Genomic DNA, 19659 nt, shown 5'->3' with positions numbered 1-19659 from the left:
GCCCCACAGCGCTCTGCTTTCTTGCTGCCAATTCCCTCCCTTTGCCTTTTGTTGTTGCCTTCTTGCTTTTCCTTCTCATCTGCAATTCAGATTTCCACTCATTTCTACTGGCAATGAGCCAAAGTTAAGAATGATCAGGTACACTATGGGAGCGCAGTCCTTCCAACCCATCCATGTTGGACTTTGGAAAGAGAGTTCTGTATCCCCAAACCATGGGAGAGCTGTGTGCATGCATCTCTGCCTCCACATCCTACCCCAGGATGCAACCAGGAGACTCTATGGCAAAGGGTTACCTTGCTTGGCTTCATTTATCTTTCCCAAAAATGTCCTCGCAGTTCCTCTTCTGGCAAAAGCTTTAGAATATGAGCCATCTAATGTAATAGCTTGTGTGCAGTCTCTTTCAGCTTCTTTATATCTATGAAATATGGCAAAATTACTGACTGAAAAAAACACAGCTGACAGAACTCCATACAAACTGAGCTTCTAATTTAAAACACATGTATATAACTCCAATTACAAACTCCCAAACCAGCAGTTGAGATGGAAGATTATTTTTAAACTTTCTCTTTCCCACTACATCTTAAGACCATCTGCAAACAGGGAGAAGATGAGGTAAAGTATGGAATGCGTGATGGTAAAACATGAGTAGAGCAGACGTGGTACCGCGGTGGCAGCCCATGTCCCTGGCCCTCCACATGCAGCAGTTAGATGTCACTCAGTTCCTAGTAAGACTTCACTACCACTCATAGTACACCCCACTTACGAAAACTATCCCCACAAAATTAAGAACGTTTTATGATCCGATAGTCAATCACCTGACAGACTGATGGCATAAGTACTATTCAGCTATGCAAAGAGCAATGAATTAGGACTGAATGGGTACTGTTCTATAATAACAAAGAGCTAAGAATAGCCAAGCATATGCACAAGGGCTCTGGATACTGCTCAGTGATACAGTGCTTGCCTAGGAATCACAGACTCTGGGTTTGATTCCAGCACTGTGGAATGAATCCATGACTAAATAACAAGAACAACATAAAACCTTTAGAGTCTTCCATTAATTAGACAACATTAACAAGCCATGTGCACTGGACCTTGCCTTATCCTTGCTACTTAGAGAGGTAGGATTATCATTTAAGGCCAATGTGAGTCCCCTTATCCCCCCAAAAGTAAGACGCTATCTGAAATAACAAGAAGCAAGGCATTGTGGTCCATAATTATGATCTCACCTACACAGGAGGTCTAAGTCAGAGGAGCAAGGTACAAGGCCTAGCCAAAAGAATGTGAGACTCAATAACTAAAGTAGAATGCGATAGAGGTGTGGCTCAAGTGCTACAGAGCTTCCCAAGAAGTACAGGGCCTTGAGTTCAAACCCCAGAAAGTAGTGCAAAAAAAAAAAGCCAGTGAACCTCCTCCTCCAGAATCACAATAAGAGTCACACGCCACATTCCAGCAGGCATTGGTTTCTCTGGTGTCTTAGAGAGCCTTACTCTGTGCAGTGATTCTCAGTTGAACATTATGTCTGTTGTAACTTTGATAAGCATTCCACTTTTGTTATTTATTTGTGGTTTCATTTTTTTGGAAGTGTCTAATCTTATGACTTAAAATAAAGACCATTGTAATTTTTTAAAAAGCCAGTGAACATTAATAAATTATTACTTTATTAGGAATGATAATGATTTGGCAGTTATGAGATATTCTTTTCTTTTTTTATTTAATTTATTAATTGAACACAAATTTTTTTGACAAGGTGTTGTGCAAAAAGGTTACAGTTACATAGTAGGGCAGTGTGTACATTTCTTGTGATATCTTATGCCCTGTTTTTCTTTCCCTTCTCTAGGTCAGGTAGACATATATACAATACACAATGTATCAAGAACATATACAGTATCCACGTGGCCAAGCCCAAGAAAATTCGCTTAGGGCTTTAAATGTAATGTCAATATTAGACAATATGTCGACAGTAGTCTTACATGAACGTACATACATAGCTTTTGAGCTATTGTATTCCACTGAGAGGTCAATTTTTGACCTTTATATGTTGAGTAGTTGTTTGGTTTTAGTTACATACTGTTGGGTCGCTGCCTCAATCCTGTGGGAAATACCATTTGACAAGCAGTTTTTGGTTTCACATGAGATATTCTTTTCTTTAGGGATGAAGTATCTTTGCTTTACAACAACTGAGGGAGGGGAAAGACAATAAAACTAGATGAAGGATATCTAGATTAGTGTACTACTTTCATCAAAGTTTGAAATTTTATGTAAGAATATTTAAAAGAAAAAAAAGGATGGGGGGAGAGGGGAGAGGGAAAGGGAGAGGGGGGAGGGGGAACGAGGAAGGAGGTAACAAACAGTACAAGAAATGTACCCAAGGCCTAACGTATGAAACTGTAACCTCCCTGTACATCACTTTGACAATAAGAAAAAAAATTAAAAGAAAAAAAAGGAATCTCCTGTGGTTATATTGATGCCTTAATGAATGGCATCCTACCCACAAGTGAACAAAATCAGAATTTCTAAGGAACTTAAATACCTCTGATTTCTTTAATGTACTTTTCAGTAAGAGAGAAGGCTGAATGTTCTACCAACATGTTTTCCACATGCCCGACTCTCCTCACTTTCCAGGACAGTCATTCCTTTGCAGAGCACGGCATCAGAGGCTTGCCTGACTCAGCCTGTCTCTGCGCCCTGTATAATAGCCATATGGACCCCAGCTTTCTACTCTCACCCATGACTCTGGGTCTGCACTACCACACTCAACCCAGTTTCTCGCCTCACTCCTACTTCTCTTCAAAGGACAAATCAATCTCGGCTTCTTAAATTACTTATCCATGAATATACTGCCCTAGCCATGCTCAGGCTCTCTCTATAGTTCTTCCTACTTGGTGCCCATATTCCATGCCCCTTGTAGCATTACCTTGAGTATTAAGAGTGTTGGTCTCCTTTCCTGTCTCTCCCTCCAAACTTGAAACTTCTTAAAAATAACTTCATGGTGGCTCATGTCTGTAATCACCCAGGCCCAGACCCAGTTCAATCCCTAGGCCTAGCGTGCACACACACACACACACACACACACACACACACACACACACACTCTCTCTCTCTCTCTCACACTAATAATCTTAAATCAATGGGTTTGGAAACTAAACTCGGTAGTTTCAGACTATGAAAAGTAGAAAAATATGAAGAATTAGTATTTCCTGAATATATACTATGTCACATGTACACACTCCCTTCCATATAGTATTTTTCCCTCCCATTTAACTTTAATGCTCAAGAATAAATCAATTAAATTTTATTTTATGGTTAATATGTCAAGTTATGGTAAATGTTTGTCTTGTAAAGCATTAAACAATAACCAATACTTACTTCTGAATCTTCAGATAGGCCATTGCTCTGTTAGCAGGAAGGAGGGCATTAGCGCCATCTGCTGCTATCCCCCGGGTGTAGCACTCAATTGCTCTCTCATACTTCCCCTCCTTGAAAAACGCATTCCCCTAGCATTTTGGAGACAAGTATGAAGAGCTCAAACATACATGTTCAACATATAAATTCAGATCTTAAATAACACATTAAGGATCAGTATTATATAAGTAATTACAGTATAAACTGATGTTTGTCTACAGGAGGGGGGGGGGGTCTGTATTATGTTTGCTATTAAGTTGGTTTTCTGGTATCCTTTTTTATTTTTATTTTTTTGCCAGACCTGGGGCTTCAACTCAGGGCCTGGGCACTGTTCCTGAGCTTCTTTTGCTCAAGGCTAGCACTCTACCACTTTAGCCACAGCACCACTTCCCAGTCCGTTTTCTGGTATTCTTGAAACTAGATCTTGCTATGTAGCCAGGCTGACCTCAAATTCTTGATCCTCCTGCCTTTGCCACCCAAGTGCTGAGATTCTACAGGCATGTGCTACTACATGCAGCTCACAGTACATTTTAATTGTTAAAAGTCTAGTTCATAACATTTACTTTAGAATCTATGAGTTATTTCTTAAAGACTGATACTCTCATCACTGGAAAGGTTTAGAATACATACTATTATATTAGTTGCAACAATCATCATCATCCCACTATCTTAAATAAACAAAATTTAAACTTCAAAGCATATTTTTTAAAAACGTTCAATATTATACTGTCTTTAGGTTCATTAGAAACTCATCAAAGTGGGCTGAGGTGTGGCTTGGTGGAAGAGCACTAGCTTAGCATGTATAGTATGTCATACAAAGGAATTTAAAACTCAATTTTTGTGAAAGAATAAAGTCCTGGAATAGTACAGCTCGCTCTTCAGTAACATTAATATGCCTAAATATACAGCAAATTACACTGTACTAAAATGTTCTATTTATTTATTTATTTATTTATTTACAATCATTCACATAATATATCTCAAACATTCCATAAAATTTAATAGGAGTCCTTTATGAAATTAAATCTCAACTCATGATTTATAAAGGAATTTCAATCAAAACTGGTTTTATGTGAATTAATAAGTATATAATAAGAATGAATTATATTTCTACTAGTTTTAACTACTTTAAATACTACTATATTACTTTAAATCTATGTAGTTTGTTCTTCAAACTTAAATACTTTGATTACTCTACATAATTATAAATATTTTAATGATTACTACATATTAAGTCATCAATTACTCAGTGTTTGAAGTAGTAGACATCAGAAGGTTTAGTGTATTCAGTTTCTAGTTCCTACTCAAGAAGAATTTCAATATAACACCAGAGGAGACAAATACCGAACTAATATACCAGCAACTAAGAGCAAGCACTCCGCAAACCATGCTCATTTCAAGTCAGAATCCTTTTGGATTACCAGGTCTTTCTCTGAAATGGCCTGCTGCTTATTCTGCTGTTCTTTGATTTGTTTTTTCTCTCCTTCAGTTGACTTGGTCAGTGTGGCGTCTTCCTTTGGATATGAATTTTCTTTGACTGTTAAAGCCTAGGACATAAAATTATGAGCTAAAATAAAACAATTATTTCTCTTCAAAAATGTATATTTCTCAAACATCTTAGAATTTCTGCCACACTCAGAGAACTGGAATAGCATTTTATATTCTACTCAGTCTTTCTATAGATTGAAGTAAAATGCTATATAGGCAGGTATGTAATGTGCAAGTTCTTGTTTCAATTAAAATAAGAAACATCCAGTAAAGGCAGTTGTTCATTAATCTATTTGACAAATACTTGCTGAATTCCCTATGGGCCAGGCATTATTAATAGTTAATAGTTTAATAGTTAAATTAAGATCATATCACAAATCCCTCAATTTAACATTCAATCATTATTGACAATATAATTATCATGAAGATAATTACCAACAGCTTTTATGTGTGGTAAGTAATGGTAATAGTTGAAAGCAGATTAGCGAGGTATCAGTAGCTCACACCTGTACTCCTGAGATCTGAGGAGATCACAGTTCAAAGCCAACCAGGGCAAAAAAGCCATTGAGACTTTTATCTCCAATTAACTACACACACACACACACACACACACACACACAAACACACACACACAAATCAGCCAGTCTTGATCACAAAAGCTCAGGAACAGGGCTTGGGATATGGCCTAGTGGCAAGAGTGCTTGCCTCGTACACATGAAGCCCTGCGATCAATTCCCCAGCACCACATATACAGAAAATGGCCAGAAGTGGTACTGTGGCTCAAGTAGTAGAGTGCTAGCCTTGAGCAAAAAGAAGACAGAGACAGTGCTCAGGCCCTGAGTCCAAGCCCCAGGATTGGCAAAAAAAAAAGCTCAGGAACAGCACCCAGGCCCTGAATTGCAGTCCTAGGACTGGCACCAAAAACAGGGCAGATTTTCCCCCAATCACAGTCCCCCCCCCCTTTTTTTTCTCAATGTCTCAAAGATGGCAAAACAATTATAGCTTTAATTAAAAAGTGAAAGGGATATACAAGTGCTAAATATCATTGGGCAACTAATTTTACATTTAAGTAGTTACTATTTCTTACTGTTACAAAACAGTATGATTCCTACTAAGAAACAAACTGTAAAGTTGGAGAAATTTTAACAATACAGAATTAAAACATATGCAAATAGCACAAAAATCACAGCATAAAACAAAAAAAGGCAAATAAATAATGAAAAAGCAGTTGTTTGTTTGGGAAAGGCAAAGAAGAAGTAATTCTATAGATCTCTGTCAACTTCTAAATGATGATCAATTAAATATTACTGTAGTCCACTAGCTTTCAAATTCATTTGGTAAAACTGTCTCATGCAAAGAAAATTAGAAAGATGCTATACCAAGAAACCTATAATACAGAACCTATACAAAAAGCTTTATCTTCATCAAATATAGTCATAAATAATGCACTTAATTAAATAGCTATAGTTTAATTTACCTGATTGATTTTCCTGAGTTCATTTGTAGCTTCAAAGTTATTTGGCTCCAACTCTAATACTTTTTCATAATCTAAGTAAAAGAAACGATAGAGTTTTTGAAAAGGTTAGTATTTTTAAAACCTGTTAAAAAAAAAGCAATAACCATTTCCACATGCAACCTATAAACAACTATGCTACAACAAAATGAAGGGATACCTAAGAAATACTAACATTAGAAAATGGACTTTATTCATTCTCACTCAGGGCATTCAAAATCCTAACAAAATTATAAATATCTTCCATCAGCCCTAAGGGTATGTGCTATCATAGATGTATACCATTAAACCAAATCTATTAGAAGTCAGCTTTATGCACATTTTGTAGTTTTTACTACAAAATAAATCCAGTGTGTATGTGTGTGTGCACACGTGTGCGCACGCACACGCTTCTGGGGCTTGAACTCAGGGCCTGGGCACTCTCCCTGAGCTTTTCTTCTCCAGGCTGGTGCTCTACTATTTGAGCCACAGCTCTGCCTCCAGCTTTTCAGTGCTTAACTGGAGATAAGAATCTCAAGGACTTCCTTGCCCGGGCTGGCTTTGAACCACAATCCTCAGATTTCAGCTTCTTGAGTAGGTAGGTGTGCAGGCATTAACCTCTGGCCATAAATCCATTTTTATGTAATGACAGAAGGCTTGGAACTTATAATAAATAAAAACATGCTAAGAACAGTATATAACCAGGCATGGTGACACATGCTTGTTTGTAATCTCAACTACTGAGAGGTAAGAGTAGAATGGTTGTCATCTGAGACCAGCCATTGGTTAAAAAAAAACCATGAGGGCTGGGGATATGGCCTAGTGGCAAGAGAGCTTGCCTCGTATACATGAAGCCCTTGGTTCGATTCCCCAGCACCATATATATAGAAATGGCCAGAAGTGGCGCTGCGGCTCAAGTGGCAGAGTGCTAGCCTTGAGCAAAAAGAAGCCAGGGACAGTGCCCAGGCCCTGAGTCCAAGCCCCAGGACTGGCCAAAAAAACAAAAACAAAAACAAAAAAAAAAACCATGAGACTTTGTATGAAAAATAATTAAAGCAAAAGCAAAACAAAAAGGCTGACATGGCCCAAGTGGCAGAGCACCTACCAATGCAAATGTAAGACCCTGAGCTCATACCTCAATCTGATTTAAAAAAAAAAAAAAAACAACTTCACATGTACTAAATCTACCCTATTTTTTTTTTTAATTTTCTGGACTTCAAAAAGTTTCACAATGGGGTTACAATTTAACATGCCCATCTAAGTGTCCAGTGCTCCCTGACCAGTCAGTCACCCATTCCATCATTCTCTCCCATCCAGTCTGTTCCTTCCCCCAGACTCACTTCATATTTCCCACTCCACATGGAGTATTCTTGCTCCACCTTTTGCTTCACAACAGCTAGAAAGATAGCCTCATCTCTGTATTACAGATGAGAGACTTGAAGCCCAGAGAATATGCCAGTCAAATGGTATGATAGTACAGGATGGAATGAGAAGTCTGACTTGTAGCAAATAATGCATTTTCCCCTAAAATAACATCTCTTAAACTGCAAAAAAATGAGCCTTGTTCAAATACTTTATAGAAAGCTCTCTGAAAGTAGTTTGCTATCCTTATTTAGTATTCTTTATACACTATTAAATTACTAAATAAAATTTTAGATACCAATGACCTGAAAAGTATTAATACCTTTTTTGGCATCTTCAAATTTTTGCAAAGCAAATCGAGCAGCACCTCGTCTGGCATAAGCCTTTGTATAACTTCTATTTAAGGCGATGGCTAAATTACAATCAGACTCTGCAACAGCAAATCTGCAATTAAAATGAATAAAAATCATTCAGTCAAAACTTCAAAATGGGTCCCTAAAATTCCTAAAAATGGCATTTGCTTCTGAATGAACAGCAAGTTTATGGCTTCCCTTTGTTTAAATGAGCCTACTAAAACCCCAGTGTCTCATCTCTCACCGTGCCAGTGGCTCACATCTGTAATCCTAGCTACTCTTGAGATCTGAGGATCACAGTTTAAACCAGCCTGGGTAGGAAAGTTGTGAGACTCTTAATCTCCAATTAACTACAAAAAAGCCAGAAGTAGAACTGTGGTTCAAGTGGTAGAGTGCTAACCTTGAGCATAAAAGCTCAGGGGGAGTGCTGAGGCCCTGAGTTCGAGTCCCAGGACCAGTACAACAAACAACAACAATAAATAAAAGCAGCCTTTTAGGAACATTCTCTTCAATGCAACAAGGGGGCCCAGAACTATTGCCTTCTCTCAGATTTATATTAGAGGTCTCCTTAGTACAATGACAAAAAGCAGAAATATAAGATTAAAAAAAAGAACTAGAAAAAAAGAAACAAAACTGACATTATTTTTAGATCATATGATGAGACCATCATAGAAAACTCAAAACAACATATCAATAGTACTTAAAATAATAAACATTTATCAAGATGATTCCTTTCCCACAGACCAAAAAAATCAGCACTGACAATGACAGTCATATCAGATAGTGACTCAGAAAACTGTAAGACTATCTTCAAAGAAGTTAAAGCAGACTCGAGTGGAGATAATTTCACAGTCATTAATTATGTCCAAACTTATCTATAAATCTAACATGCTTCTAATCAAAATCTGAACAGGACATTTCAAAGAATTTGAAAAGATAGTCCAACAATGTACAGTACTGAGCAAAAGTTCACAAATACATTGGAGAGTCCTAAAGAATGTGGTAGAATATGCCCTATAGAATTACCAAGACTGGTAGCTCTACTGCCACAGTAAGAAGGAATGGCATGGGCTGGATGGGAAGTGCAAGGAACAGAGGCAATTCATACACACTTAACCTACAGCAGCTGCAGTGCGGCAGGGCCCTGGGGAACACACGGCTATGTCCCATCAACAGGGATGCCAAGTTTGAATATTCATGTCGAACAACACAAAACTGGAACCCTGCCTCCAACCCTGCCTCCACATATATACAAAGATTCCAATGTGAAAAGTAAAACTTAACTTTTTCTGTCATTCTTGGCACTTAAACTCAGGGCTTGAGCTCCCAAGGCAAGTGCTCTACCACTTTGAGCCACAGCACCACTATGAGTTTTCCAGTGGTTAATAGGAAATAAGAGTCTCACAGTCTTTCCTACCTGGACTGGCTTTGAACCGCAACCCTCAGATCTCAGCCTCCTGAGTAGCTAGGATTACAGGTGTGAACCATCAGTGTCCAGCAAGAAGGAATTTTTTTAAACAAATCAGTTTTAATTCTTAAGGGCTCATCTTCTAAAAATAAATAAATATATTAAAATTAAGGTTCTTTTTGTTCAGGAACATTTGTTCTGTTTTATGGAATGAAGTGTTATCTGATCCTAAGATTGAAAACAAAGGCAATACAAACAACAAGTCTGTTCTTTATGGAACTTCAAGATGAAAGAAAGGAGAATAAAAATTGGCAGTAGGTTGTTATCAGAGCTGTGTCAAAGTATCACTATCCAGAATAAAAGACTTTGTATTTTGTTTTGAAGGCGGAAAGGGTTTGCTTTTGGTTTTTTTGTTTGTTTGTTTGTTTTTGCCAGTCCTGGGCCTTGGACTCAGGGCCTGAGCACTGTCCCTGGCTTCTTTTTGCTCAAGGCTAGCACTCTGCCACTTGAGCCACAGCGCCACTTCTGGCCATTTTCTATAAATGGTGCTGGGGAATTGAACCCAGGGCTTCATGTATATGAGGCAAGCACTCTTGCCACTAGGCCATATTCCCAGCCCCTGCCCCTGAATTCTTAATCCTTCTACCTCAGCCTCCCAAATGCTGTCCAGCTCAGGAAAAAAAAACTTTAAAAATTAGGTTTTTCCGCAAGAAAAAAAAGTGATGAATAAGCATATAAAAGGATGCTTAATCTCACTAAGAGTTGTAAAAAATGCAAACTAAGACACAATGAAATACCATTTTACCCCTATTAGATCAAAAACAATTACAAAACCAAATGATACCAGTGTTGATAAGGTTACCAAATACACATTCTTAAACTATGCTAAGTACACAACTACTTTTGTAACAATAAGTCATCGCTCTGTAAACCTAAATATCCTTTATCATCCAACAATAAGAAAATGTGTATGAAATGTTCATAGCATCAATGTTTACAATAAAAACCAAGCTGGGCATCGGTGGCTCACACCTACAATCCTAGCTTCTCAGGAGACTGAGATCTGAGGGCTGTGATTCAAAGCTTGCAGCTTATCTTTCCTTTTATCATGGCATCTCCAAGCCCTGTTTCTGCATGTACTAATCAAATCCTCTCCAAGGGACATTCCTACCTACTATGACACACTTTAACACTCAAAATTATTGAAGGGTACATACATATTAAACATTTTTTATAAAAACAAAAGAAAAATACACAACTCAAGATAGTGGTTAACTTAAGAGTCAAATACCAGTAATAACAAAATACCAGTAATGCTCTCTAGCTCTTAAGTTGGGAAATGAGTTTATTTCAAATTAATCTCTAAAACTTACATACAGGACACATAGTATGGATATCAGGGATTTAAAAAAGCAAATAATTCCTTAATTTTTGGTTTATCATTGTATTTCAAAGACCTGTAATTTATTTAAATAAGAAAAAAATTTAGCAACACTATTTTTATCCCAAATCATTAAAACAATTATCTTCTTTCTTAATGGTTGTTTTTAAAACATATAATAGGCAGCTACTTGCATATAATGTCAAACATCTTAAAGAGTCAATATTGCCAGACTCACACCTGTAATCCTAGTTACTGAGAAGGCTGAGATCTGAGGATAGTGGTTTGAAGCCATCCCAGACAGGAAAGTCTGAGAGACTCATGTCCAATTAACTACCAGAAAACCAGAAGTGGCATTGTGGCTCAACGTGGTAGAGCACTAGTCCTGAGCAAAAGAGCTTAGGGACAGTGCCCAGACCCCAAGTTCAAACCCCATGACTAGGAGGTAAAAAAAGTTAATATGACTTCAAGATGAATACTGGACCATATTTTAAATTCATCATAATGAAAGGGGACAAGTGGTTTTTCAGGTAACATAGGGTAATTCATTTCTAAAAGCACACCAACTAACACTTTTCTTCTGTGAATTGACTAGAGAACATCACTACCTGATTTTTAAAAAGAACACAAACTAGAGCAACATAGTTTAAGCAAGAAGATGTATTCAATGAATTAAATAAAATTACTCAATAAAAGGGAGTAAGATATAGAATTTACAGAGTGGGGTGCTAGTGGCTCACATTTATATCCCAGCTGCTCAGGAGGCTAAGATCTAAGAGTCATGGTTTAAAGCCAGCCTGGGCAGGGGCTGGGGATATGGCCTAGTGGCAAGAGAGCTTGCCTCGTATACATGAGGCCCTGGGTTCGATTCCCCAGCACTACATATACAGAAAATGGCCAGAAGTGGCGCTGTGGCTCAAGTGGCAGAGTGCTAGCCTTGAGCAAAAGGAAGCCAGGGACAGTGCTCAGGCCCTGAGTCCAAGGCCCAGGACTGCCCCCCCACCCACCAAAAAAAAAAGCCAGCCTGGGCAAACTCTCATCTCCATTTAACCACAAAAAGAAAAAGTCAAAAGTGAAGCTGTGGGGCTGGGAATATGGCCTAGTGATAAAGTGTACATGAAGCCCTGGGTTCGATTCCTTGACACCACATATACAGAAAAAGCCAGAAGTGGTAAATTGCTAGCCTTGAGCAAAAAGAAGCCAGGGACAGTGCTCAGGCCCTGAGTTCAAGTCCTAGGTCTGGCAAAAAAAACAAAACAAAACAAAAGTGACGTTGTGGCTAGACTAGTGTCCTACCCTTGACCACAAAAAGCTAAGGAATAACAAAGTCCCGAGTTCAAGCTCCAGAACCAGCTCTAGAACTTTTTTTAAAAGAATGCAATACATTTTAAGTCTCTTCCACACTTTTTACAAAGGCTTTTTGAAAATTAGTCTCCGCATACACACAAGGCCATTCTCACACATTATAGAAAGTCCTTACTTTTTCAGCCTAAAGTATGCCGATGCTCTATTTGTTGGCAGCATGGGATTATATGGGTCAGCATCCATGCCTTTGGTGTAGCATTCAATTGCTTCATCATATTTTCCTTGTTTGAAGTACTTATTGCCCTGAAAGAAAACAAGTGAAGTAAAACTGTTTGTTTTTACAAGTGCTACTTAGTCACCGTACAGGTACAACCCAAAAGCTCTAGCAGAATAATGAATAAAATACCTAGTTATAGACTTCTATTGGCAATATCAACTCATAGAAATGTCACAAAAGAAAGGCATCCAGATGAATTCAATCTGAAGTCCCACCTTTTTGAAAAGCAAAGTAACTTTTCTATAGAAAAGCCCAGAAAAATTCTGGGTACCCTTAAAGTAATCAAAGGTGGTCTGTGATATAATATGTTTGCTGAGAATCACACAGTAGTTCAAGTTGCTTCAATCTGCTACTAAAGCTATGGAAAAAACCCAGGTACAGCCTGGGCACTTTACATGTAATTGACTACTCATGCTACCAGTTAGTTAGAAAGATCTCATTATCAACCTCATTTTACAGCTGAGGAAACTGAAGCGCAGGCAATGTGAAGAGCTTGTCCGAGTAGAATCAGGTGGTTAATCTGGATCTAGCATCCAGATTCCTAGTCACTAAGCCCCAACAAGGAAACAGTCAGTGACAGTTTCAAGTTTGAATATCCTCTAAACTACGTAGGGAAGTTTTTAAAATCACACAATTTTCTATGTGTCCTGCTTACCTGAAGGAAACTAAAGTTAATCTAAAAATCACCTTTTCTTTCAGAGCAAGGGCCTTCTGTGAATCAACACGAATCCCATCTTCTTCTGATTCTGATTCCTGAGACATGGAATCATGGGTACTGTCTTCTTTATCGAGCTCATCAAGAATACTGTCCTAAAATATAAGCAAAAGAAACCTGCTCATAGCTGCATAACCAGTACCAAAAAAAAAAAAATCAGACTCAAAAGAACTCACATTGTTCAAGTCTAAGGACCAAAAGGTCTATAAAAGCAATCCAAATAACCACTTATTGTTAAGATTATACCCAGAGGAAAAAAGTGCTCTTATTTAGAAAACCAAGATGTAAACCTCTTAAAAACTGACTTTGAATTTATAAAGCCAACAGATTCTAAAGAACACCTCTAAATCATAAACTAACGGTAATAAAATATTACAGCTTGACATATGAGAAGTTAGTAAATAACTGGAAATGTAGCACTCCATTAACAGAGAAAGGGTTTTTGGAAGAGAAAAACAAAACAAAAATTTTCTTCTTCATTTTAAAACAGAAACAATTCTATAGAGCAAAATTAACGCCTTATTCTAACAACCCATGAAGTAAGTAGGAATAATATTTTCATTCTCCTGAAACTGGAACACTAGTTAGTTAACATACTCAAAGTCATTCAGCAAGTAACTAACTAAACTGAGTCTACCATTTCATGATAAGTTTTTACAGATCCCATTAGGATTTTTCAAAATCATATTTTATCATCTATGAGCAAGGACTTTTAGTTTTGGACTGAGAATATGGCCTAGTGGCAAGAGTGCTTGCCTCACATACATGAAGCCCTGGGTTCAATTCTTCAGCACCACATATATAGAAAAGGCCAGAAGTGGCACTGTGGCTCAAATGGCAGAGTGCTAGCCTTGAGCAAAAAGAAGCCAGGGACAGTGCTCAGGCCCTGAGTCCAAGCCCCAAGACTGGCAAAAAAAAAAAAAAAAAGATACTTTTAATTTTTAACTTTTGATTGGTATAATAGTTGCACATAATTATGGGGTAAAATGATATCTCATACACACATATCAATATGTAACATTCAAATAAGGGCAAGTGGCATATAAATAAAATTATTTTTGCACCTATTATTACCTAATGAAAAAAATGTAACCTTAATAAATTAAAAAACAAGTCAGACACTGGTGGCTTATGCCTTTAATTCTGGCTATTCAGGAGGTTGAGATCTGAGGATCATGGCTCACACCAGGCCAGGCAGAAAAGTCTTACAGAGACTTTTATCTCCAATTAGCCACCAGAAACCTGGAAGTAGAGCTGTGGCTCCAAGTGGTAGAGTGCTAGCTTTGAGCAAAAGAGCTCAGCAACAGTGCCTAGGCCTTGAGTTCAAGCCCCATGACAAAAGAAGAAAGTAAAACAGACAAAAAGAGAGAACGAGAAGGAAAGAGAGGAAGAGAGAAAGACAAACAAAGAGAGAAAGGAAGAGAGGGGGGAGGGAGGCAGAATAAGACAGACCAATTGATTCCCTTTCACAGATTGATGTGACAAGTTTTTCCTTTATCAACCATTTATTCTTTTTTCTGGAAGCATGTGGTTCAAGTGGTAGAGTGCCAGCCTTCAGTAAAAAGTCAAGCAAGAAAGCACAAGTCTCTGAGTTCAAGCCCTATAACCAGTATATAAAAAAAAAGCCCTACATAAACAACAAAATAGTACATTGTTAGATGCAAATGAGATCTTGTTTATATAACGATTAAACTCTCATGTCTCTCATGTCATGAGCTTTAATGAACTTTAATGGCTTAGTGATTTAAGATATCTTAATATTATTTGGGGTGGAAGATATGCCACTTATTGAAAAGAGAAAAAAAAACTTTATATAGTGAACAGAGCTTTGTAATTAAATGTTTATTACACACACACACACACACACACACACACACACACACACACACACACACACACACAGTCTGTAGAGAAGACACAGAACCAGGAGTGGTGTCTATGATTCCAGGACTCATGAGGCTGGGATAGGAGGACTGTGTGCTCAAACGCAGCTTGTGCTATGTCTTGAAAAGAAAAAACAAAAAACAAAAAACCAAGCAGCACAAACCTCTAAGTTGAAACTCCAGGCCCCTCCCCTCCCAAAAAAAGGAAAAGCAAGACATAGGTCATAAGAACCCAGTATTTTTCTTTAACCCACAACTATTAGCTAACTCCAAGAAAATTGTATTCCTATATCAAGGAGCACATAACACTATTAGCTTACCACATCAAGTTTTGCCCATGCCTCATAATCGTAAGATTTTATCCTGTTTTTTGTGTTTTCTTCTTTGGTTTTCTTAGAAGACTCTTTAGCTTTACTTTTCTTCTTTTTCCTAAAATTCCCATTTCGAATAGGAGGTAAATTCTGGGCAGAGAGGAAAACAAAAGGTTGAATACTGTTTTGTTTTGTTTTTAAGAATTAACAATGTTTCAAAGTCTCACTAAATGATACTTTCAAGAAGTAATTGTCTCCAATTTAATTTGAAAGTGCTTGGAGGAATCAATGTATCAGCTTCACCAGCAATAGGTACTGGTGTCTCATGCTGGTAATCCTAGCTACTAAGAAGGCTTGAAGATCTTGGCTCAAGGCCAGTTCAGGCAGAAAAGTCTGTAGAGCTCTTACTTCTAATTAGCCAGCAAAAACCCACAAGTGGAGTTGTGGCCCAAGTGGTAGAGTGCCAGCCTTGAGCTAAAAAGCTAAGGGATAGCCCCCAGACCCCAAGCTAAAGCCCCAACACTAGCACCAAAAAAAAAAAAAAAGTAATTACGCTTGAAAAGTTTCATTCTTTTAGGGTGGATACTGTTCATGCACAAGAAAAATATCACCTGGAAATTCTAACTATCCTAAATTCAAACTTCAAAAAACAATCTAATCCTTAGTTAGAACAACAAGGGCAAACTGAAGTGTCACTACATACCATACTAAAAGACTTAAGAAAAGTGAACTATGCAACTCGTGATTGGAGAGGGTAGGGAAGGAATGGGAGAAAATGAGGAACAGATGACATTATAAATGCAAAAGGGAATGTACTTAATACTTGGTGCATGTAAAGCTAACCTCGCTGTTTATCAACTCTCAAACAATAAATTTAAAAGAAAAAGTAAACTTGGTCATATTTAAATATACTGGCTTAAGAAAAACATTTATGCCAATATTTATACCACTACACCATTAAATACATAACATATATATGTACACACATCCTTTCATATTTTATAATACTGACTTAAATTGTCTTACTATATTTAATGTAGTTATTACAATTTCTGCCTATTTAAATGATGTAGAATTTCTAAAACTTTTAACAGTAAAGGAAAGCACTTCAATTTCAGTATTTTCACAAAACATTTTAGAAAACTATGCTCTGGGCACAGCTATAATCCTAGTTCCTCAGGAGGGTGAGATCTGAGGATCAAAGCCAGCATGGTGGGAAAGTCTGTGAGACTCTTATCTCCAATAAAGCACCAAGCAAACAAACAAACAAACCTGGAAGTGGAGCTATGAGTGGATTGGTGGATCACTAGCCTTGAGAAAAAAGCTCTGAGACAGTGCCCAGGCTCTGAGTTCAAGCCCCAGGACTGGCACAAATAAAGCCATACTTTGTTGTAAAATAAGGAAGTTCTACTATATCTAAATTAGGAAATCTCAATTTACCTCTTCAGGAACACCACTCTGCCTTCTTAGTTCCATGTCCTTTTGTTTAATGTCTTTTTCCCAGTGTTCTAAGTCTCTCATAAAGTCTTGTAATTCTTCTGCATTTTGTTTCACTTGTAGTTGTAATTCAATTGCTTTATTTGAAGTCATTATTGCCTTCAAAGTTCTGGTCAATCTCTGATAAGAAATAAATAAGATAACAGTTGTTCCTCAACTTACAATGAAGTTGCAGCACTCTAAACCCCTTGCAAATTGAAGTTTAATTAAAAAAACAAACTTTTGGGGCTAGAAGTATGCCTCACGTAGTGAAGCCTCTGCCTGGCAAGACAATGCCCCCATGTTCCCACCTTAGTACTGTCAAAAAAACAAACAAAAAAAACGCCAACATTTCTGCAGGCATAGTACAGTGGAAGCAGGTTCGCCACTGAAGGTCAGTCTGAAATACACAGTAGATCCTGCCTCAAAAAAGGCATTTAATACATTTACCAATCATAGCCTAGGGACGGTACATAGAATACAAACTGTTTCCTCTTTTGATAGCATGGTTGAAGGGACCTGCTGCTCACAGGCACTCCCCAGCATGATGAGAGTTTTGCAACACATACCACTGGCCCAGGAAATGACCAAAATTCAAAGTAGTTTCCATTGAATGCATATTTCTTTCTCACCACCAGCAAAGAGATCAAGTCAGGGACTCTGCATTTGGTTTATTTTTCTGAAACTTAATTAATGACTTGTATCACTTTATAAAGGGCCAAAACATAATGGACAACTCAGATCTTTGTAGATCCCAGAGAGCAATGGTGGATCTCTAGGGAGTGGCTGTCACCATATCACTGCTGGGCTGGGAGCGGCTCAGAGGCCAAGCTCCAGGGAAAGTGGGGCTGATACTGGCCCGCTGAGGTCTGAAAGGGAACATGTCTACTTCCAGGCCCAGATATTCTGCTTTGCTCTCAGCTCTCTTTCCACAGTGCACTGACTTTCACTTTCAATCCAACCAGACACCAAGCCGTCATTATTCATGGTGTGGCCTATGGGCCACAGGAGCAGTCCCTGGGTACTTGCTAGAATGCAGAATCTCAGGTCCTGGGACATGAACTGAGAATGAAGCCAGACCACTAAGGCAGAGCCAAGAGTGAAGGGAAGTGTCTTGACAACTTTGTTCAAGCCTCTGAACCAGGAAGAAGCTTGAAGTCCATCCTAGGCTGGGATTCCTAGTTATACAGACAATAAATTCCAGTTTACTAAAAAAAAAATTATATATATATACATATATATATAATGGACAGAAGAGACTATGGGGATGAGGAACAAAGTATGCATGTAATACTTTTAAATGAGTAATTTGCTAACAAACAAATCTGATTTCCTCAAGAGCCAGTATGAAAAGCAAGGGAGTGTGGGGGATAACAGAAATGAGCTAGTAATGGCAGAGCGGCTACTTGTTTCTAGTTTGTAAGTATATCCTAACTTCTTTCCTTTCCTTTTTATTTATTTATTTATTTATTTTTTGTCTTTTTGGTGCTGGTATTGGGGCTTGAACAAAGAGCCTGTCCCTTGACTTTTTCGCCCAAGACTGGCACTCTACCATTTGAGCCACAGCTCCATTTTCACCTATTTTGTGGTTACCTGGAGGTAAGAGTCTCACAGACTTCCCAGTCTTGGTTTTAAACTACAATCATCAGATCTCAGCCTCCTAAGTAGTTAGGATGACAGTCCACATGAGCCACTGGCACTCAGTCCAATTCCTTTCTTCCCTTTTTCTACCACTTATTGATCTTGTACTTGACATACACCATATCAAGATTTATGGAGGCAAAAACAAAAAAGAGAAGTCCCCCTGTCTAATGAAGAAGGAAAAATGAAGTACTGAGTGACAGAGTACTATGTCAAACCAGATTTCTCAACCTAGGACTATAGACATTTGGGCACTGTAGGATGGCTGGCAGCAGCCCTATCTTCTACAGGACAGCAGCTAGTATCATCCCTTTGCACCGGATGTTGTGATAAACCAAAAATGCTCATAGTGCCAGATGGCCCATGAGAGGCAAAGTAGCCCATGTGAAGCCCTATAGAGATACAGACCACAAAGCGCAGGCACAAATCAGGTGGTATGGTGACAGAGTCAAGAAAGGGCCAGTCTACTCAGGAGGCTGATGTGAGGATCACAGTTCAAAGCCAGCCCAGGCAGAAAAGTCCATGAACTCTTAACTCCAATTAACCACCAGAAAACCAGAAGTGGTTCTGTGGCTCAAAGTGGTAGACCACCAGCCTTGAGTGAAAAAGCTCAGGGACAGCACCACATGACCAATTTTTTTTTTAAAAAAAAGGCCAGTCACATGACTTACAGTAGTAGAGCGGGAAACTATGAGAAAGAGGTTAAGGTAGATATGGAACAAATTTAAAATACCAGGCAATGAGTTCTGACCTATATTCTAAAGGCCATGTGAAGGTCTTGAAATGGTAAAATAAAAAAGATATGATGGTTGAATAGACTGAAAAACCGAGGTGTAGAGAAAGATTTATATAATGTACTAGATTTCCAGTTTGGGAGCCTGGTAAGATTGGTAAGGCCATTTTGATTCAGAAGATGCAATTAATACAGGAAAAGAGGTTTCATGGTTAGAGGGGTGACAAATGGATAGCAGTATTAATTCAGTTGGCAGAATCTGAATGCTTAAAAAACACACCAGGAGATATCAAGATGCTAGCTCTAAAGGACTAGAGATAAATGGGTGCTGCCAGCATGAAGACAAGCTAGAGTCATGGATTTGAACATGTTTAGTCTCTATGATGACCCAGGGTTTGGGGAAACCTGAAGAACACTAATATTTCAGGA

General features: G+C 38.2%; 1 protein-coding gene across 2 annotated transcripts in view; it reads right to left on the bottom strand.

Annotated features, from left to right (window-relative positions):
• Rpap3 (RNA polymerase II associated protein 3) overlaps nucleotides 1–19659 on the bottom strand; it is a 28111-nt gene that overhangs the window by 7165 nt on the left and 1287 nt on the right. The window contains exons 2-10 of one of the 2 annotated variants that reach the window (XM_048365784.1): nucleotides 16821–16990; nucleotides 15390–15530; nucleotides 13159–13281; nucleotides 12370–12497; nucleotides 8070–8191; nucleotides 6371–6441; nucleotides 4827–4952; nucleotides 3370–3497; nucleotides 294–415 (exon numbers count right to left, since the gene is read on the bottom strand). In XM_048365784.1, the coding sequence (XP_048221741.1) occupies nucleotides 294–415; nucleotides 3370–3497; nucleotides 4827–4952; nucleotides 6371–6441; nucleotides 8070–8191; nucleotides 12370–12497; nucleotides 13159–13281; nucleotides 15390–15530; nucleotides 16821–16970 (1111 nt within the window). In that variant the 5' untranslated portion in view covers nucleotides 16971–16990. Of the gene's footprint in view, nucleotides 1–293; nucleotides 416–3369; nucleotides 3498–4826; nucleotides 4953–6370; nucleotides 6442–8069; nucleotides 8192–12369; nucleotides 12498–13158; nucleotides 13282–15389; nucleotides 15531–16820; nucleotides 16998–19659 lie in introns of both variants that reach the window. The other variant, XM_048365776.1, reaches the window with a different exon arrangement.

Source organism: Perognathus longimembris, chromosome 1, assembly GCF_023159225.1.
Source record: "Perognathus longimembris pacificus isolate PPM17 chromosome 1, ASM2315922v1, whole genome shotgun sequence".
NCBI classification, from domain to species: domain Eukaryota; kingdom Metazoa; phylum Chordata; class Mammalia; order Rodentia; family Heteromyidae; genus Perognathus; species Perognathus longimembris.
This window is presented reverse-complemented; position numbering and strand designations above follow the sequence as displayed.